The sequence below is a fragment of the Lathamus discolor genome, chromosome 12, assembly GCF_037157495.1.
Source record: "Lathamus discolor isolate bLatDis1 chromosome 12, bLatDis1.hap1, whole genome shotgun sequence".
Classification (NCBI taxonomy): Eukaryota; Metazoa; Chordata; class Aves; order Psittaciformes; family Psittacidae; genus Lathamus; species Lathamus discolor.
Window position 1 is genome coordinate 9,755,705 of NC_088895.1, and position 22,234 is coordinate 9,777,938.

A 22,234-nucleotide genomic window follows, 5' to 3' on the forward strand; every position below is an offset into this window, starting at 1 on the left:
ATTCACAAAAAAAAGTGTGACAAGGGAAATCTAACCAGCAGACAGTCATGCTCATATGCTAAACCCACCTGAATGACTCTGGGTCAGTAAGGTTTGCTAAATACATCTATATGCATGTGTATATTTCTTGCTCTTATTTATAAATAAAGCAGACTGGCGTAAATGTAATAGAGGGAGAAAAGGCAATTAGTTTGGCATTCTGAGGTGAAAGCTGATTTAAAAACCATGTAAGGAAAGAGAATTGAAATACTTTTTCTGGTTTTGAAAATTGCTGACATAACATGCACTGAACCTTGTTTAATTACATTAATTTTAGTGATGCTTGAAACATTTAATTCGGGGATCTGGACAGAATTTTACAGGTCGATTCACTCTAAATTAAATCAAATAGTGCCAATGATATTTGTAATGTTTAGTGCCCAAAAGTAGAAATACTTCCTTTGCAGTAGGCTGCTGCAGAAGAAGCTGTGTGTCTTCTTCCTGCCCTTTACCCAGCCTGTTAGGTGGCTGATAGTTATTGTCATGAGAGTAAGCAGAAGGAATCAACTAGCTGAGGGTAAGAGTCAGAGCAGAGGAAGAACTCAAAGTGTCATACCATAGATTTTTTTTGTACTGAGGTAAAAAATGCTGTTGTAGTGACTAGGCTGTCTCCTAAACCTTTGCCAAGGGGAAACTAGCATCTTTGTTAGCAGCCTCTGACTGTAGAATACTGAGAACTTTGACATAAGTGGTACAGGGAAGAAAGCTGGCAGCTGAGTTGTTGCTCGCATAAAAGTGTATATTTTTTTATGAGCAAGAGTAATATAACAAGCAAAAAATTCTCGAAAACTCAGGTTACAGTCAGGAAACCAACATTGCTTTAAACCATGAGTGTGTTTAAATGTTGTGTTCTTGAGTCCTAATGTCTTACATTTGCTGTTTCTTCCACTGATTGCAGGAACTGTCTGCTTCACAATTTTCTTGTTGCTTTCTAGATGGAGAGGAGGAGTGTTTTTAGTGAAAGGAGTAACGTAGCTCAGTACGCTAACTCAGATGAGGAGGAAGATGGCTATGATTCTCCTAATGTCAAAAGAAGGGGGGCTTCAGTTGATGATTTCCTGAAAGGGTCAGAACTTGGAAAGCAAGTGAGTAGCCTGGTCTTGTTACTGTCTCAGGTGTCTCACATGAAACAAGGGCTTGATGAAGTTAAATTCTTTGAAGCCTAAAAAGATTAAGCTCTGTTATCTACTAGGAATTTCCTCAAAGCTAGATGTGAAATCTCTGTGGCTGCAAGTATTCTCAGATCTGATTAGGTTTCAAATTTAGTTTTCATGTAAGGCTGAAAGAATTCCTCATTGCTTTAAAACACTGTGTCAAAAAATGCACTTTGAGAAATAGCGCTGAAATTATGTCTGGCCAAACAGCTACAGTGTGTTAAGTGTAACTTGATTATTAGATGTTTATTTTATAGCTTCATCTACTTTTGTATTTTAATTGCTCATTTACATTGTTTATGAAAAATGCTCACTTCTACCACTGGGTTTGTTAGGGAAGGAATAATTGGAGAAAATTGGAGAAATCTCATCTATGATGGCCTTCTCCATAAGAAATTATTAGCTTGCTAATTTCATTATAATGGCCATGTGCTGCCAGTATCTTCCAGAAGGAACTGCTGATTCCCTATCTGAAGTCTTTTCTTCATTAGTACTGGGGGAGGAAGGAATGCAGTAATTTCTAGAATTCTAGTGCTTCTAGGATATCTGATTGTTCAGATATTCCTCCGCAATCTGACAGTCCGGTGACTCCATTTGAAAATTTGGAAATATTAAGTTCTGTTCATGATCTGATTTGTTAGATGTTTACAGAGGCCACTCCTGTTTGAGAGAATGAAAGCTTCAAGTTTCATTAGCTGGCTATATCATACAATGATGGTAACATCCTGCAAGAATTAAATGCTGATCACTTTTAAATTACAATGTGATGTAACAAACATCTGTGAAGAGCAGATGAGATGAGAATTATCCTAGGGCCTTTACAGTTTGGTCAGCGAGTGCACTGATGCATGAAGGACCTTATGATTTAAGAATCAAGGAATTCAATCAAGACTAAAACTAGGTTGGGTGCTGTGAGTGCAGACATCCTTTTTTGTATCACCTATGGGATTAAGATTGGATTTCTTGAGTTGGGAGCATAAGTGAGCAAAAAAAAAAAAATTGAAATGTGATCTCTCCACTAGAACAGACCAGCAAGCTGCATGATGTAATTTATATGTAGCTATTAGTCTGCTATGCAAACCTAGGATATGCTCTAGCCCTTGGTGGTGTTAAACAAGGATTTTCAGCTTTACAGTCAGTAAAGATTTTTCTATTTCATCCTGTCAATTAGCCTCACTATTGCCACGGTGAAGAGTACCATACAGAGAGCAGCAGAGGTTCTGACTTGTCTGATATTATGGAAGAAGATGAGGAAGAGCTGTACTCAGAAATGCAGCTGGAGGATGGAGGAAGGCGACGAGTCAGTGTGACTTCACACAATGCACTTAAGGTGAGTGTGATTGTAGAGAAACTTTGGGAGGACCTCCATGCTTTGATTCTTCGAACACTTCTGTTAGTTGTGGATTTTGCAGATCATTAAAAATCACGCTGTTTTGTAGTCCTAGAACTGGGGTGAACCTTGTTTATGATGTCATTGTTTATAATGTAAAGTAATACATGTATTGCTTTTGGGTTTTGCATTATTTGATAGCTGATCTTTTAACTAACTGACTGTTTTCCGATATGTATTTGTTGAAGTTGAAGTTTCTGTTCTGTGCTTGGGGACCTTTCCCATGTCCATACAACAATATACTACAACATGTGCTACCCAGACAGTGAGCTGTTTCTGAGCTAGGAGTTTTATATAAACATCCATACATACAGTAAAAGAACAACTTAGGCTTGCAATGTCTGAATAATTTGTCCCTGTTCTAGTACTAGTCCTATCTCCTCCACAGGCTTTAAAGCATGCTTGTAAGTAAGGGAGTTGGGTCAGCTTTGTTTGAGAAATGCTTTACTAGCGATTCTTGTGCTCTAAGGAGTCACGAGAGACAGGAATCACCTATCAGAAATATTGCTTTAACACTGCACAGCAGTGTTCATCCTGACAGATAGCTTCAGCATAACAACTAAAGCACACTTAGAATGTTGAACCTACCCAATACAGAATATATATATCCCATAGTATATTAATGCATGTAAATTGTGTTTGCTTTTAATGTTTCTAGCAATTACACTAAATCATGTTTTCGTAGAAAGCTGGATGACTTGAACTACAGGGAAATTCAGGGGTTGATTTTTCATCCTGATTTTTCTCTTATTTAACCAAAATCCAATACTAGTTTCTCATGCATATAAGAATTTTGACCATTCTTGTAACTGTTTTCATTCAGTTCTTTGATACTATTATCTGGAATGAGACAGGTACTTCTGAAAAAGAAAAAATAATCTATTATTCTGCTAATATAAAGGTTGAAAAATAAATCTTAATGCATGCCTTTTCTGTCCCCTTACTCTGGGAAAAAGGGACTTATCCCTAGACTGTTCTTGTTCTTCGTGCTTCAGAAAGTATATTTACTTCTTGATTTTAAATTAGTATTGCCAATGTCGCTATTTAAAGGAAAGGTTCAGACTGTTAATTGGTGTAGTAAATAATTTCAGACCTGTTCAAGTCTGCAGGCCGATCTCTCTTATGTGGTAGTGTATGGGAAGGTTGGTTGACTCATTCTGCAGAAGTGGAATTCAGTATATGAATACTGCCTGGGGAGTCATGGGGTGTCTGAGTCTCATTTGGAGGATAAGGCCCACCATACTGATGTGATTTCTGATAGAAAATGCAGGTCAGATTCTGCTCTCAAAGTGCTTGGTAATTTCCCCTTTTTCACTAGATGCAGTTTCCCTTTGCAGTAGCAGCAATTAACAAAAGAAATGAAGCCGTGTTTGCTGAATTTTCCATAATGTCAGCAGATTCCTGTTCCTCTTGCATCTGAAAGTATGCCAGCCATGCCTTGCAGCTGTAATTGAGAATTCTTTCCCAAATTAATAGATGCCCTAAGAAAACATTTTGCATGCAGATATATATTTGCTTTATTGGGAGGTTATTAGTCAGTCCAGTGGTTCCCCAAAACAAAGGCTGACACGGGTGATCAAGGGAAAATTGAACTCACTCACCTGATCTAGCATTCTAAAATGGGGGATGTTTGAGCTCCAGGCAAAACTAACCATGTTCATATTTATTGACTTTTTTCTACTTCTATGGCAGTTTGTCTCAAAAGTTTCACAAGAGTGATACGTGTTTTAAAAAGGAATGAAAACAGATGAAACAAATATAAAGTAACTTTGAAAGTTCCTAGTGTCTGAAAAAGGAAGATGTCCAAAACCCAGTGAAGTTCAATATGCTCAGAGAGAGAGGTATTGCTGAAGTCTCCAAGATGATCTTGTCATTATTTATTGGTGCTGTTGTGTGCAGAGACCTGCCTGATCTGGGCATTGAGTAAAGTACAAGAAGGGGTGATCTCCTTCAGGTAGCCTCAATAAACCATGTCAGTCAAAACCGACACCTCCTGCATCATTTTTCGCTCGTCTCAAAGTCCAGCAAAGACACTGCATAGGATTCTCTTGTCACACCAGCCCATGTTTGTGTAGATGTAATTGAAAAATTACAAAATGTGCCTGTTGTGTTCTGAGTGCTTGTTTTAGCCAGCCTGGGATAGTTTTTACCTACTTCTGCTATACACAGAGACTTTTGCTTCTGCTAATAGGCTGATTTCAAGTACTGGTTTTATCAAGCAGGTAGGAGATTATGAAGGTTTGATGGCAGTGCTGTCAGTGCAGGCTGCCTTTCAGGGTCCTTTCTGTGGAAGGCAAGCTGTAAAAATGGCGCAGGTGTTTTACAAAGAATGTCTGCAGAATAGCTCTCCTCTGGCAGGAGATTTAATATTCCCTATTCATAGGATGCTTTAGCAGATGCAAAGCAAGAAAGCTTGCTAGAGCAGAATTTTAATTCTCAGATACGGGTTCTGGTTACAAAGAAAAATCACATTGCAATTTGGCATGGGGCAAGGAACATACTAAGCATTAGTGCTATGTTTTAATGCCATTCTCATTCACCATGCTGAAACCTGTATGCGGCTTTTATTGCTTTATTTTAAATGCATGGGTTTATTCTTGTTAAGAGCATCACTCAGTTGTTTGTACTGACTTCTCAGGTTGTATCTGACATCCGGCAACTTCTTAATCATGTCTTTATTTTTCACAGATTCTCATTCAAAGCATGACATCCTTTTCACTAAATAAGCTGCATGTCTTATGTTTGCCATTGCTCTAAAACTAATTCTGTCTTTATTTTTCTTTTCTTCTCCCTTTTCCCTCCCATTTTATTTTTGTCACACACTGTTTGTTCCCTGTCTGGTTTTTAACATTACATAATTTTAAGGAGTGCAATAAGACCACTGAAGCCACTTATTTGGAACAGCCTGACTTTTCACAGCAGATACATCACAGTAAAAAGCTTTTCAGTATTCCAGAAGTAGCTGAAGAGGATGGTGAATACTCTGAACTGCTGTACAAGCAGGGTTTAGGTATGCCCTATAAAAAGAATCCCACAGTAGCTAGAGACTCTAGACCACCTAGGCCCTACAATCAAGACCAGCAGCACAACTTCTGGTACCCAGCCAAGCACAGAATTTCAGGCATGGAGGATTTTGCTGCAGACGACAAAGGATGTAAATATAGCCGGTCTTTATCGAGGAGCCCAGACAGTGGACTAGACTGTGGAAGTGAAGAAGAAGAATCTCGCTTTAATTTCAGATACACTTGTGATTCAGTTTCTGCCAATGTTGCATCTAGCTGTTGTGCAGAGACTGCTAACTGCTCGTGCAGGAAAAGCATGAGGCCACTGCTTGCTCGCAGGAAAACCTTAACCAGACAAACCAGCATTGAAGAGGATTTTGGTGACCTGGGTCCTTCCTTTGTAGAGCCCAGGAGTGAACAGGTCAAGCCCAGTTATGAGAAAAAGTATGAGACTCAGAAATGTACTAGGACAGATAATTTGTCTAATGAAGATGTTCAGGGAGGCTGGAAGACCGACCTAAAAATGGCTGACTCTAGGGCAGCTGGTCCACTTGCAAAGCCATCCCACAGAGATGCAGAAGACTCTCTGGTGTGTGAAATAAATCTTCCTTCTAACATCTGCTTGCCAAATCAGTCTGGTTTCTTTCTTTTTTCTTTTTTCTCCTTTTTTTGCCATCCTCAGTTAATTTTTAGAGTCCATCTTTTGGGCCTCTCTGCTACATTTTTTCCTCTTTTTTTTTTTCCCCTCCCCATTCATTTTTATTATTTATTATTCCACATTTTTCTTTCCAGTCCTCTTTTGTGTCATGCTGCAATCAGTTTAATTTGCTTTACAATGATTTTCCCACAGAACAAATTACAATAATGGCTGCTTTTATTAAAGGACAACTGAATCTAAATTTTAATTAAGGGTTAGCTGAACTATAATTCTTCCAAAAGACTGTTTTTCTTTATTTTGCCCATCTAAATGTCGCTTTTTTAAAAAAAGCTTTGTTTTAACTGGAAAAATGTTTCATCAGTCATTTTTTATTTGATTTTTTTAATGTCAAGGATGTCATTTCATCATGTTGTTTTTATTCACCTCATTCCCAGAATTTTCAGGATATGCTCTTTATCATGAAACATCTCTGGACAAGAATCAAGATTCTCCCCCCAGTGTGACAGTGACCCAGATTTATGGAGTCACAGGTTTCATCATATTTCCATTTTCTACCTTATCTGCACTGTCACTACTTTGCCTTCCTTTTTAGACCATCTCTTCTTGCCTTTGAAGTTGCAGACTGCATCTCTGCATGAGAATGCAGGCAAACAGCTTCTTCCAAAGGGAGAGGCCAGGGCCATTCCATATCTTTCAAGGATGCCTCTGTGTGATCTTGCCTATTTGCATTTCTGTCCATTAATCTATAGAAGAGTCTCCATGCTTTGATAGATGCATCCTTAGGCTTCCCTGCTCCCTAAAGACCAAAGCAAGTTCTATACCCTCTTAGTCTGCAACAGTGGAAACCTCAAATCTAATGTGTAGAAACCAGCTGCCTGCTCTTCTAGCCTAGCAGTTTATGCTGAAATGATCCTTAAAAATTTCACCCACTGAAATTGGTGCCCAGGCTGTATTAATCTCAATGACTGCATGATAAATGCTCCGGAGAGCATTAAAATAGTACCATTCGGTTATTAAAATAGCAACACTTTCTGCAAGGGGTAGTGAACAGAAAGAGCCAGCTGTGATGTGAGATGAAGTGTCTACACTCCCTTCTACATATTTCAATGACCTTTAAAAGGCTTTAACAACTGAAGGCCATTATAGCAAAGCAGTGTGCTCAAAGAACAGAAGGATGTACACTTGTTCCCATGCTGCAAACTGGACAAAGCTCTATAGCTGAATGCAAAGAAAGGCTTGCCTTTCAGTGCAGGCCGATCTCCACAGCTCTCATGACTGATTGTACTGCTCTTCAGGAGATTGTAACATCATCTTAGCAGCAACAACAAAGGCAAAAGAATATGTCAAAAATTATTCTTTTCTTTTCTTTTTGTTCTGATGTGTGACTGCTGGTTACAAAACTCTGCCATAAATCAAGGAACCATCTTTTCTTTTGCAGGTTTGCAAGGCAACAGTATTTACTTTTCAGCTAACCTTTCAGTTAAAAACTAAGTTTAGTTGCCTTTAGAGCTTATGCTTCCAAATGTGATTGAGCTGATTAATGTCCGACCATGTAACCATAATATTGCCATGCATGTAACTTACAAACCTGTTTTTTCTGTTGTTGTCTTTTAGCTTTTAGGTAATCCATCATCTGCAGGACGGCCTGAAAGGGTGGAGCATGCAGGGCGAAGGTCCTCTCATGGCAGTGCAGTGCCACAAAGGTCTCGACCAATGTTGGTCCCTTCCATTGGTTAGTTGGACAGATTGGTGCATTTCTGTTCTTTGCAGCTCAGAGTTGGGAAGGTGGTCCTTAAAAAAGAAACATCAGACACTTGTCTTGAACTGGGGTTCCTCTTAGTTTAAATGGGATGAAATGGAACTAAAACCATCTCCATCTAAATATGAGTGTTCCGGGGTTTCACAGGGGGCTGAATCAGTAGCCATTGACATCACTGGGAGTCTTTTCATTGAATTTAGTGGGTATTGGAGCTTTTCTAAACTTGGTTAAACTTAGATACTGTTAGATTTTACGTAAGAAGAAATTTGCAAGCAGGCTGCTATAGGGTCAGTAAAATAAATGTACCCATTCAGCCATCCATTCAGCCATCCATCTTTCCATTCATCAACCATCATTTTGCATTCACTTTCCATTTTCTTGACTACTTTTTGGAATTTAGGTGGCAAAATGGAAGCTGTTAAATGTAACAAGTTTGTGGAATTTCCATATATTTACTAGATTTGGTATTTCTTACAGAATCATCTCTATTCTGGTTTACTCATGACTTAACCTATATGCTGGTGTATACCAGAAAATCCAAAAAGTAGTGCAGAAAAGATAATGGAATCAAGACACTGTGAACAAATACTTATCTCTTAGAACTTGCACTCTGTACTGACAAATAAGAAACATTCAAACTGAAAACCAGGAAACATGTGAAAAACCAATGCAGGAAGAGCTCTGTGAGCTATTAGCAGAACTTTACTCCACGAAGAGGTGAAGTTGGTCTGGTTCCTGTCCCTAACCCAAACTTTAATTTGTGAATGCTGTAGGCAATGTCGGCAATTCTCACCTGACATTTCTGTGAATAAGAGACACCACAAATGGGAATTATCAGAAGGGAAGAAACTGGTCATTAAGGAATGCTTTCAGTTTTAAATATTGAGTATTTTTCCCTTTTTATAGAATCCTCCTAAAATGTCTGTACTGTAAATTAAAAGCAAAATCCTACTGGTGGGCACAACTATTTGATATCTAGTAAATAATAATAATAATTGAAACCATAGATCAGAACACACACAGAGCTGTAATACATGAAGCTGTCTTAGCATCTTCAATGTAGCACAAGTGTTCAGAGGCTGATTGCTATCCCACACCCTGGTGTAAACCAGGATAATCTTCACAGATGTCAAGGAGTTACTCTGCTATGAAATGGGGGAGAGTCAGCTCCAGGCTGGCTGTTGAGCTTCTGGTGACAGGTTATTGTTAGCTGAACCAAGTAGCTTTTGGATGCTGCTATGAAGAATGTTAGATTTTCCTGTCCCGTTTCTCTGAAAGCAGCCATTTTTTCCTCAGGAGTAAAGAATTCTGGTTTATGCTTGTAATACTTAAAGCAAGTTTTGTATCTAAGTTCTTTCTATTATTTGCTAAAACATTTTTTATGAATAGTGAGTAGACAGGTTTGAATTAACCCTTTGGGTTCCTTTTAATGTTCATTTTATTTAGAAAGGGAAGTGTTTAAATTTACCGAGGCTCACTTTATATCAACAAAGTCAGGACATGGAAACCGCTAAGTTCTGACCTCGCTGCTCAGTAGCTCAATAGCAACAGCTTAGGAATGAGAGAAATTAATTACTGTGCTCAAACAGATAAATAGAAAAAATCTCAGATTTTATTTCTTTCAGTGGAACTTAAAGAATGATTCAGTGTGTTCTGTATTTTGTACAACCCATCGATGCTCTCTGGGGAAGTTCCATAAGGAATAAGTTAAAATTTTGTCTGATGCCGGTAACAAGCAAACCAGTGAGCAATAGGTACAGTAGCTAACAAATAAAATGGTTTGCTGTGAAGCTGTTGAAAGACCTTATGCAGTTTAGAGTCTGAGTCCTAATTTCTGTCTGAAAGGCCAGTGATTAAAATTGCTGAAAGGTCTTGTATGCGATACTTCTCACTTTCAGCATCACACTGTATTAAATCACTTTGAGGACAAGTGAAGCAAATGTAAACACTTGATAAAACTCTGCACAAAAGTTGCTTCCTGTAAGCCTGCTGAGAAAGAAAAACCCTGGAAGATGAGAGATGTATCAAGAGTTCAGATAATGTGGTAAAACTAGGGCATACAAAAGCATATAGTAGTGCATTGTAGAAACTTGAACCCACTGTTCAGAACTCCCACTGACAGAGGAAGTTAACCCTGAATGAGGGCCGCAAGTGTTGTTTTTGGAGAAGGAAGGTATCATAATTGCATCATTGTAATATGTAGTTCCACAAAGTGCAAAGCAGAGTAAAATAAAGGGAAAGGAGGAAGTAAATACAATTGAGCCAAAGTTCAAAGTTCTCAGCATACAGCTAAAACCACGGGCTCCAAATTTCATGGCAGCAGCTTATTCCTTTCCATGCATGCCTGGAGTTTTTGCTGTGTTGCTCAACAAAGGGGTCACCTTAGTGATGGGAAGTTCTTAGGGCAGCTCTGGGAAGTTTAATTAGCGGGAAAGACTTTCAAAATGTAATGTTCTTAGGATTCGATGATAAAACCTTTCTCCAAAATGTTCCAGAATTTATATTCTTTGAGGTAATTTCTCCGTTAAGCTGTAAATACTTGAGTATCTTCTTGCAGGTAGGATTGAAGTAAATGGATTAATTTTTGTTTTTAGGTTGATACTTTAGAAGGTGAAACACAGTTTACAGTGCTCTTGACCTTGCAGATCTGGCAGGTAGGATTGTTTAAACCTCGTAATAAACGATGATTCCTATCCAACAACTTAACAAACGATATTTACAGTGTGTGAACTTGCAAAAGCACAAAATTCAGATGCTTTAAAAAGAGAAGATGCACATTTCTGTGATACCCTGCTGAAGAAGGATTTCTAGAGTCTGAGACATCTGGCAAAGCTTATGCAGTGTTTATCTGTCCTACTATATGCAAGTGAGAAACCAAAGGTAGGCAAAGCCTGCCCGCAGGAGCCTCCGCAAAGGCAACTATACACTATGTTTTAATAGATCGTTCCCTTTTTCTCCATAGAAATTACAATGGACAGTAACAGTGAAGGCGGTCGGTCTCGGTCAGGTAGTGAGGGAAATATTTCACCTGTAGAAGAAGAAGCTTATTATCGCAGCATTGGTGGACACAAGAAATGGCCTCAGCAGCGTACCATGGCCTCTGAATCTAGATACGGTATGCCGAACGTTATTCCTCCTTTGACAGACACATTGTAGAGCTGCGTGTTAACAAGTGTGGGTTCTGTATGACAACATTGCATGCAATGCAGAATGCTAGGGGAACCTAGCTCTTGAGTCCTGTCTGCTCCCAGGTAAGTTTCTCCAGCTCAGCTGTAAGGGACAAACACCCTTAGTCCTCTGTCCTGACACTGCTCTGCAGCCTTTCCATACCCGACCAAGCCCAAGCCCAGTGCATTGCATGAACCCCTGTGAAGCTATGCTGCTACTAACGCCAGCCAGTATGTGCTGTACACACCTGAACAGCATCCATCCATATGACCACATTTCCCCTTTATTCATACAGCCTGGGCAGGGACAAACAGTAGCTGGTATATCACAACCCAATGCCCTATAATAGGAAGCAGTTCAAATGTTGTTCTGATTTACAGCTTTGGGCTAAACGAACATTTGGGATCTTTTCAGTGACTACCCAGGGCTTTGGCTGTGTCACTTGAAGACAAAAATAATTTGTAGGGATAATTACATCAAAATGACAAACTTGTGTTACATAACTAAGGCAATTATACCTACTACTGATAGTATTTGTTGCTTCATCAACATAGAAATCATCACATGGTCAACATCTCAGTTTTCATAGTTCATAACACACTAAATTGAAGTGAAACAGTTAACCCATAAAAGGCATTAGGGGTTTTCTTGTTGGTATCTGCAATGAAACAAAAGGGGTCCTGAAATTTTGGTGTAATCATAATTTAATGTTGAGTTTTAAACAAATCTGACTGACTTGCAACCAGATCATCAGCTTGTGTATGTTGGTGTATATGTGGTAAATTTAATGCAGCTGTGACTGTGACTGTGCATCAGTTGGGAATCTGGCTGGTTGCATCCACGATTCTGTGTGTACGTGTATGATACACAGCTTTGCCTCTTGAAAGCATTAGATAAGTGGCTGATGAGCTAATCAAGAGATTGCTTTCTGGTTCACTGAAGCAAATGTGACTGAGTCAGATTGTTACAGGCAGTGCTTTTACCGGAGACACCTTTGGCTACAATTGATGTTTGCAGCAAATCCCCAGTAACTGCACTTGGGGTTGGATGCACAAGTTGGTATTTTTAATTTACAGAACACCCCTCAACCCACCTGGTGAGGCTGAGTATGACTGTAACCTGACTGTGGGAGGAGAGCAGAGCAGGACAGAATCCCATCCTTCGTGTCCCATTGCTTTCTGTCCCATATACGTCCTCCTCCAACACTTCCTTTCTGTGCTTTGTGCCTGTGTAAAGCTTTTTGGCTGGAATTTTTCCCTGCCCTTTTGCTGTTCTGCACTTTTTCCCTGTTCACACTCTTTCTTGCACTCTGGACCCAAGAGTTTATAGCTGTTCCCTTAAAGCTGTGACCCTCTAAAACTTTTTCCTGGTAGTTTAAAAATACCAAATGTTAAATGCATCTGATGTTGAGGCAAAAAGAGGAATTTTACCTAAAATGTTCCATATCGAATGTTTGAACTACTACCAAAAAATGGGAGAGTTCCATTTGTGAGAGGAGATTACAGTAAAAATTGTGTTAGTATGAAAATTGGTTGGGAAGACTTTGATACAGTTGAACTACATTTCCATCGTAATTCATAACATCACTTTCTCGATTCATTGTGAAGGATCTTGTGAACTGGATGATAAGTGTTGACTGAGCAAAGAACAAAAGTAGGTGACCCACTGAAGTGAGTGGGATGTGCACTGTAAGCCAAGTGTTTCACAAGTGGCTTATGGTTTGGAGGGCTTTATGTCTGGGGACTTCATATATCTTGAAAGAGCTTTTGTTTTGGGAAGGCGCTGCCACGTGCTCTTTCAAATAAAACTAAAAGCCTTTGAAACCTGTCAGTCAAACACTGTTTGCCATTTGGGCCTAATTTTCTAATTGAGTTTTACTGCAGTCCGTCCTTAAGCGTGTTGTTGAATCACGGACATTCTCAAAGTCATTTGAGAAGTGTGAAAGGTATGAGCCAAAATGCCACTTCTCATTTTTTATGCCCTAATTGATTTGGTGCCAGATCCCAGTGCAGTGTCAAGTGCAGTGTCATTCGGGGATGATCTTTCCTCAGGAGCCTGTTAATGCGGTTAAATACAGCCGTAGCTAACTATTTCTTGTGGATTTTAACACATCTTAGAAGTGTTTGGGTTGGTCTGGGGCACTGCTTGGCTACCTTGACTATTGACTGTGTTTAAACAAAATCATAGGCAGTGTAGCTCCAGCACTGAAGTAGTAACTACTGAAATGTATTTCTTCTTGCCTGTCTGGAGAGGTTATAACCATGTTTTAAACCTGGTACCTAAAACATGGTCTGTCAACACAGCTGGGATGGGCGTTCTTGTGTCCATGAAGAGCAGAAGCAGCTGTGCTGGAAATCAGGTGGATCCAAAGCATGGTTCTTTTTGCAGTAATGATAAAGCCTATCAGACTCCTCATACCACTCTTAACATGCTTCATTAATTTATGGCAAGCTCTAGTAAACCTAACAGAAATGGCTTTCTTACCTGAGCTGCATTCACATGTGTAAATGTCAGTGTGGTGTCAGAGATCAACACCACGTTCCGTGCATGCTCATCGTTACATGCTTTTTAGAAAAATAACAACTTGCTGATTCAAAACCCAACATTGAGCTTAACAGGAGGTGCAGTGAGGTACTGGGGTTTCACTGAAATGCCAAGCGTTTTTAACTGGAATAGGTCAAAGCTGAGGCCAGCTTGTTCTGAACTGCTCTTTTCTGGATTTGCTTCCATAGATGGCTATGGTGGTCATGACCATCTTTCTCCAGATATTTATGAAGAATCAGAAACAGATCCTGGCACAGAAGATCTTTCCACTCGAATATTTGTTGCACTCTTTGACTACGATCCACTGACAATGTCCCCAAATCCTGATGCTGCAGAAGAGGAGCTGCCATTTAAAGAAGGACAGATCATTAAGGTGGGATCTAAACCCAAAGGAAAGGAAGGATTTTGTTTTACAAGCAGGTGTCCTTTGTTCCCTGTGGAGAAAGCAACTTGTGTGACTAATGACTAAGGGGTTTATTCCTCCAGAGGTTCAGGCTGTAAATCTGCGTGGATCTGGAACCTAAGATCTAATGCTAGTGGTTTAAAAATAATTAGGGAATGGACAAAAATCTCAGTGTTGCTATAGTCAGTTAGGGACAGACTCAGTTAGAGATTTAGGTGCCCCTCTATGCCCATTGCCACAAGTCCTGCAGGAAGAACGGCTTCAGAGAGGATGTCTCCTGCAGAGGTAGTGTGGAAGTGTTTAGTGTTGCACCTTCATACGTACCAGAGCTGCTGCAGTTTCTAGATGCCAGGCACTCCTGGTTTAATTAATGGAAGTACAAAAGTTAGGTATTTCCCAGTCTTCTGAAGCTGGGAAAACCACCCCTTTCCTGACTGTGTGATGTCAAACACAAGCTGCCTTGAAACTGGGCGTGGAAGAGAACTCTGCTGTTTCAGGTGGCAGGGACAGTGTTCCAGCCAGCCCTCCTCCGGCCCAGCTTGCCTCATTGTATGCTTGTGCAGCTGCAAGGCAAAGCTGTTCTGTTTGCTGAGCTCAGTTTTAAACACCAGCAGATTTTCTGCTGACTCAGCAAATGTAAACATCTCCTCCAGCAGCTTTTTGTGTAATTGATGTAGTGCAGGATGAGCAGAAATGAGAGCGGCAGAAGGAGCAGCTGCTGCGGTCCAAAGGGGGATTGAGATTTAACTGTGCTCTGGGACAGAAGCTATAAAAATACAGGCTCATTTGTTGCATTGCCTATTTCAAAGATAAAATCGTAACTTGGGTATTAAAAATACCGACTGCCTTCCACTGTGTTGGATTGGATCCTAGCACAGATGTCCAGGTCACAATTTTGTAATGTTAAATACTTTGTTAGGTATCTTACTTCCCTCCCTATGTCAGAGAAGACATGCCAAAAACATTAAGCTTGTTGAAAAGGGCTTGTTTTTCTTTGCAAAAACATTCATTTTACTCAGGTATTTTAGTTATTTAATGACAAATATGTACATGTTTGGCACCGAGAAGTCTGGAGAGATCCCACATCTGATGTTAGCTCAGTGCTGTTTATATTTGGGACCATGGTGGTTACTGTATGATCTGCTGCTCTGGAGATGGGTTAGTTTGTCTTTTCAAGACACCCTCTGTACATGAGCTGAGCCAGTGGGGGGGGGGGCCCTCCCTCTGTCTCCCCCTTCCTGTCCCCTGCTGGTGGTTGGTGGGTTGTTTTTTGTTGTTGTTTGGTTGGGGTTTTTGTTTGTTGGGGGGAGGTTGGTTTTTTTGGGTGCGGGTTTTTTGTTTTTTGGGTTTTTTTCCCAAGCAGAACCACTTGAGCCTAAATAAGGAACAGCCTGAACTGAGTCATCAGTTTGGCCTTAAGAACTGTGCGCTTGTTCAGTACAGGCCGTGACCCAGCCTTCTCTGTCGTTATCAGACTTTATGAACTGACGGCGCTTTTGGAAGCTAAGAGAAATTAGGGGTTTACCTGCTCTCGCTGATGAATTTGCACACTATTTTGATACCTTAGTTCACATCAGACAGCAGCAGAACTCAAATAAGTAAATCCATCAAGTGTATTAACTGTCACACGAACATTTCTGATCTTATACAAGCAATTCTATTCAAAACACCACGGCTTTGGCACAGTTTGGCAAATGCTTCAGTTTCAAAGTTCTGGTGGCTCCAGAGTTGGTGCCATGTGAATAATTCCATAAACACCAATGTAAACCCATAACTATACTTTTGGCTCAGCACAGGGAGAAACTGGTGGCTTCTAATGGTGCTTCTTAGGTTTTGTGCATTTCACTGCTAATGAAAAAAGACATTTCTGTCTTGACATTCTGCTTATCTGAAGTCATAATTCAGATTAACCAGAATGCCAGTTCTATAGCATCACCCAGGGTAGTCAAAAGGTAACAGAATCCCACACCTAAACTGTAGTCATCTGTCTGTGCTTTAGTGTAACCATTTAACCTGCATCAGAATTCCAAGTGCTAAAACCATTATTTGACCAACATTATCGCTCTTCAAATAACAGGTTTATGGGGACAAAGATGCTGATGGATTCTACCGTGGAGAAACCTGTACAAGGATTGGCCTTATTCCGTGTAATATGGTCTCTGAGATCCAAACAGATGATGAAGAGATGATGGATCAGCTCCTAAAACAAGGCTTTCTTCCTTTGAACACACCAGTGGAGAAAATAGGTAAGAGAAAATATGCACACTTTTCTTTATGCTCCTGACTTTGGAGTGCTCTTAACTGGGCTGGAGCTGCTTTGCCTTTTGTTTTCACTATATGCAGATGCATCTTTTACAGCCATTTACTACACTGTGGGATACCAGTCAGTGTCTGGATGACTTTATTCAACTAATATTTAATCTTGGTTCCATCTTTCTATATTTTGCCAGTATGAGTGGATTTTTTGTTGTGCTCAACTGTCAGTGTCCCGTGAAGTAGCTGAGAAATCAAGAGGACTTTAGCTTGGAAAGAAGGAGAGGCAGTTTGTGACAGATATGTTGCCCTACCTGATAATTTTTAGGTGATTCTTCAGTTCTGGGATGTTTCTAAGAGAGCTGTTAGCATCCTACCCCCAGCAGTTCACCTGTTTTAACACTTTAAAGCATTGTGTATTTTCTCCTTGGATTTAAATTGTTACCAACTTAAATAAAGGAATGCTGTGCAGAGGATGCAGTGGCTCAGGAGACAGAGGGCAGGCAATTGTCCAGAAAGTATTTATGAAGCAGATGTGCTTTTTGGAAACCCTTACCTGTGTTAATAGGTTTGGTAATCTGTGACCTTTTATCACTGTGCTAGAGAGTATCAACACTGGGTGATTGACATGGATGTGGGGACGAGTTGCAGCTTGTTTTCTGTTCAAAGTAACTTTAACAGCTTTCCTTCCCTTACTCTCCTTGCGGCCGGAACAGAAAGAAACAGGCGGAGTGGCAGACAGCATTCCACGCGGAGGATGGTGGCACTGTACGATTATGATCCCAGAGAAAGCTCTCCCAACGTTGATGTAGAGGTACTGACAGCCCATGGCTCTGCTCAGGGAGCTGCACTGCTCCCTGAGCTGGTGTGCTCAAACATAGCTTAGAATTACAGACACTGGTCAAGTGTTTTGGGACAGATGGGTGTGACAAGCTCATGGCTCCTGAGCAAGCAGATTTCTGGTTCCTGTTCAGTGAAAATCAACAAACAGGCTTAGCAGGATTTATTTAATACAGCTCAAGACATGATACGGTCAGCTTTGGATGTATGCTGTGCAATGTATCTGCGTACCTGTGTACGGAACACAATTCTATATGCAGTAATGAAGAGTAGGGAATTATTATTTTCCAGTTACTGTTTTCAGATTTCTGTTGTATGTTCCCACGTTTTACTTGCCACAGGAATTAAAAACATGTTACAAAACCTAAATGACATGTAAACCCATGCAGTTGAGAGGAGCCCAGCTCATGTCCCAGGGAGCCCTTGGGGGTGTCTGGAACCCAAGTGGTAGAGGTGCTGGGTTTAGAAGGCTAAAAAAAAAATAGGTTTGAAAAACAAACCAAAGGTTTTTCTTTCAGAAGTTTAATTTGGAAAAGTATTAATAGATTTAGTATTAAAAATGTTCACCTTTGCCGAGCAAAACCTGCTCTGTCACCTCTTTCCTTTCCTGCAGGCAGAGCTGACGTTCTGCACAGGGGACATCATTACTGTCTTTGGCGAAATTGATGAAGATGGGTTTTACTATGTAAGTTGGCGGCTCTTCAGTCACTCAGACTGCTACAGACTGTCAGAGAAACTGTTACCACTCCTCCTCCTCACCAGTCAAAAGTATCTCCCTTTCTCTCGGGAACCTACATTTGCTTCAATTAAAAAATTCACTGGAATTTCTACCCTGCTGCAGGGAGAACTTAATGGACAAAAGGGGCTGGTTCCTTCCAACTTCCTTGAAGAAGTGCCTGACGATGTGGAAGTGTTTCTGTCTGACGCGCCCTCGCGCTACGCTCACGATACACCGATGCGTACAAAAGCAAAAAGGGTAAGCTCCCGAATAAGAAAATCTTAATGTTTTATTTTCCGTTCCATTCTGTCTCATCTATAATTTAGACGTTACTTTTAACATTTTAAATCCATCCGCCCATTTAAAATTGTTTCGAATATATAAAATAATACATGAGGGAAAATGCCTTGACTGAGCCTCCCACTAGCTCTTTACCATTGTCAGTGGAGAAACCAAATTTACCATCTGATTGCAGTCATTACATTACCTTCAGTTATAACTGGAGTTTAAGCAAGTAGTTACCTCGTAATGCTCCTAAGCTACTACTATTACATGCAGTACCTAGAGGAAGGCAAAAGTTACTGTGGAGGGAAGTCTGGACCAGGCATTTCCTCTGACCAGGAACTGTAACTGCAGCTGACTAACAGTATTCATCTCTTGGTCCTTATGGCTCCCTGTTCCAACTGGCAGTAGTTAATCGCCCAGAGACTTGTCTTTTATCAAAGACTAATCATGTTTAGAGTATCTCATTTTTGGTTTTGTTTCATCACTGCAATACTTTTATATATTATATATTTTATATATATTTTTATTTCTTTGCTCATCTGCTTGGAAACAGAAGAAGAGTGTTCATTTCACACCTTAATAAGGCAATGTAGCCTTCACGTAAGTGAGCAACTGAAGATACCAATAGAGATTTCAGTTAAGCTACCTGGCTCTCTAATGCAAGTCTTGAAACTTAATTGTGGGGAGAAAGAAAAGAAATATGTCTCCAAACCCCTTGGCCACAGAAGAACAGGCTCTACACTTGCACTGTACCTGGTCAAGTCAATCTAGTTTTTGCAGGAGACAAATCCTTTCAGAAGGAATCCTCAGTCAATTAGACCTCACTTGATGAAGGTCAGCGTTTGGAACATATTTCTTCCTAAGCTAAATGTTTCTGTTTCCATAGAAAGGCGCGTTTGGTGTCTAACTGCCCTACAAACCACAGCTGCATATTGCATTGTTAGCCAAGCCGGGAGGGAGGAATTTCAAGCTCCTATGTGGAGAGAAAAGCACAGACCCCCAGCCCTTACCGAGCACACAGATGAGCCGTAAGCCAACACGTGCAGTAGCTGCCGCGGGTATAGTTGGTTTTGAAACTCACTACACTCAAACCTAGCTACTTAAATTTTCTGCCTTAAAATGTGTTTTCCATAATCGATTATACCCCAGTTTGCCTAAGGCCAATGATTCAGCAATTCTGAAAACATCCCCTCACGTGGTACACTGTACCTGGATCTTTCCTAGAAAGAGCACGTTTGAAATATCGGCAACTGTTTGGTTTACCAATGCAATAAATGTCTGTTATGGAACATGCAGCTCACTGGATGAATGCATTAGACTAAACATATGGTATCTTCAGGTGTACGTTGGGGTGCTTTACCAAGTTGGTTTTTTTTTTTCATTAGAATTAGACCTTGATTTAAAATCAAAGTAGGCTTGAAGCCCCTTTGCTTATCTCACTGTTGCACACGCAGCCAGTAAATTGTAGTGTTTTAACTTGAACTACAAAGCTAGCAGGGGCCCCCATGGCATGGATTCTACTGTGAAAATAGCATTTGAATTGGTAGTAGCGCATTTTGCCAGCCGAGCACTGTAGTTAGGGGTAGGCTGAGTATGAGCAATTTCAGCATTTTCATTCAAGTGCTTTTGATGATTTAAAAAACAAAAAATAACAAAAAACCAAACTAGCTGTTTAAAATGTTTAGGAATGCTGTCATCTAACTATCGTACAAATGTTCACCTTCATTCAGCAACCTCATAGCTGCAGCACACACATCAAGCAGCCAGGGTCTTTAAGCTTTCTTTGATTGCAATTAAGGTTCATTTTGGCTTTTGTTTTTTCTTTTTTCCTTTTTTTTTTGTTTTCTTTCAAGCCAGTGTGCCATCTTCTCAATCTGTACATAAAGTTTGCTAGCCAATTTTAAAGAAAAGGCATTTAAAACAAATAATCATGTAGCATTTTAAGTCATTTTCTCTGAAATGGTTTGGCTTCTATGGACTGCTGATCTGTAGTAACTAACACACTTCTCTTAATTCCCTAGCTAAAAGTACCCCTCTTCATTTCTGTACTCTCAGAGTACTGAAATGCAAAACCAAAACCAGTTTTGTGGCTTTTGTAGCCAGAATTATGGCAAAAGGAGTGTCTCCAACTCCTCGTTTAAAGATATGTAACCAAACCAGGGCTCTTGGAGTGTTTCTTGTCGTCTCTGCTTCCTCTCAAAATGTGTCTTTTCTGTTAGCCTGTACACTATTTTAAGCCAGAAAGACGAAAGGAACCAGCCCTTTGTTTAAGTGGGTGATGGGACAAGGGATGTTACCAACGTTCTTGATGATAACAGCTTTTAAGCTTTCAAACATTCAATAAATTATAACAATGTACCTAATAGGTTCCTCCTGAGAATACAGGTACATCACGGAGAGCACCATCCCCCACAGTCCATCTCCATTCTGGGTCACCTACGTCACCTATGGGTTCTGGTAGTCCCGGGAGAGGCAGGGATATGTCCTCGAAAAAGAAAAAGGGGCTGCTTTCCAAAGGCAAGAAACTGCTGAAAAAGCTGGGTGCAGTGAAATGAGTCATGTTCTCCTGGACAACTTGTAAAGCTTCCAGTCTGTGTATTTATTTTTTCTTTAAACGTCAAAACTAGGGCTTTCATGACTATGCAGTGACTTCCCCAAACCTTTGCGTTAACTCTGACATCAATACAATCATGGAAATTGCTTAATCAAAACAGCAAGAAAAAAAAAAGAAATGGATTATTTGTTGCAAATATTTCTTTAAAACAAAATTGACTAAAATTTTGGGGGATTAAGACCAGAAGAACGTGGTTTTACTTGAAGTCAACTTCACACCTGCAACTCCACTGGATAAATCTCAGCCTTTAGTCTCCTTTAACCATGAGTGGGGCAAGAAAACTCTGTTCATTGACTCCAGGTGCAGAGAGATCACCCTACTCTATCTAATCTTTATCACTAACAAAAATGGTCTTGAAACTCCTAGTTTAATCAGCCTTGATGTTTTGCCTTATTAATGCACAATGATTTGTACTGTCTAATAAATATACAGCGTATACTTTGTATGTACTGTGTATTCAGCTGTCTTCATCTTCCCTCAAATACGGTAATTTAAGATCAAGTACTCTGTTACTGACTCCATCCACTGTCTGATGTAACTCCTGGGAGTTTGAAAGTGCTGTGCAAAATGCTTTTTTTTTTTTTCCTGTTTTTGCTTCTTTTTTCTTTTCTTTCTTTTCCAAACCAAACCCCTTGTACTGATTTCTTTTGTCAACATTTTCACTAAGCTGAACTCAGACACAGTGTAAGTTATTCAGAGACTCACCTAGTGTCAACTGTACCGCCTCCAGTTTCGGAGTTCCTGGTTCGATATTCTAAATTAGGGGGGAGGAAAAAACACAACCCACACCTAAAACCTCCACCACAACCACCCTTCACTCCCCAGTGTTTTCCCCTGTGGAGGTACAGTACTAAGTTAAAGGCATTTTGATATTGCTGATGTCAGATTGACCATCGAGTGCATGTCTACAGTAAAACGTGAAAAACTGTCACATACCCAAGCCGTAGCCAGTAAAAAGGCTGCACCAGGTGATAATCAAATATCAGCTGCAGTATTGGCATCTTCAGCAAACCAGTCGTACACACTGATGGCAGTCATTGGCTGGTACTATTTTGTAATTCTTGTCCATTTGTAAATTGTTTTTACTGTTTATACATACTTTTCAGACTGCCTTTCTTTTTGTAATTTCTGGAAGGTTTATAAATGAATGATCAAAGCTTCCCCATTGTGTCTTCAGATAATGTAAATTCCTGTAAGATACCGTGTGCTAGATTATAACAGTTAATTAAAGAAAATAACTGGCCTAAATTTGTGGTAAAGTACTGTGTGGGTGTGTGCATGTGTACAACTGTTGTGTATTATATTTTATATAAATAAATAATTTGATATTTTGTAGAGTGCAGTATGCTTCATGAATGTACTGTATCAGCTCCCTGGTTACAGTGTCAGCCCCCCACACCCCTCAGG

General features: G+C 40.0%; 1 protein-coding gene across 7 annotated transcripts in view; it reads left to right on the forward strand.

Moving 5' to 3' along the window:
- RIMBP2 (RIMS binding protein 2) overlaps nucleotides 1–22,234 on the forward strand; it is a 94,150-nt gene that overhangs the window by 71,558 nt on the left and 358 nt on the right. For 2 of the 7 annotated variants that reach the window (XM_065692667.1, XM_065692666.1), the window contains 10 exons: nucleotides 975–1,124; nucleotides 2,365–2,523; nucleotides 7,858–7,975; nucleotides 10,965–11,117; nucleotides 13,903–14,087; nucleotides 16,195–16,363; nucleotides 17,087–17,184; nucleotides 17,824–17,895; nucleotides 18,052–18,186; nucleotides 20,580–22,162. In XM_065692667.1, the coding sequence (XP_065548739.1) occupies nucleotides 975–1,124; nucleotides 2,365–2,523; nucleotides 7,858–7,975; nucleotides 10,965–11,117; nucleotides 13,903–14,087; nucleotides 16,195–16,363; nucleotides 17,087–17,184; nucleotides 17,824–17,895; nucleotides 18,052–18,186; nucleotides 20,580–20,768 (1,428 nt within the window). In that variant the 3' untranslated portion in view covers nucleotides 20,769–22,162. Of the gene's footprint in view, nucleotides 1–974; nucleotides 1,125–2,364; nucleotides 2,524–5,448; nucleotides 6,175–7,857; nucleotides 7,976–10,596; nucleotides 10,657–10,742; nucleotides 11,118–13,902; nucleotides 14,088–16,194; nucleotides 16,364–17,086; nucleotides 17,185–17,823; nucleotides 17,896–18,051; nucleotides 18,187–18,766; nucleotides 22,163–22,234 lie in introns of those variants that run through there. The other 5 variants (XM_065692668.1, XM_065692664.1, XM_065692663.1 and 2 more) reach the window with 5 other exon arrangements.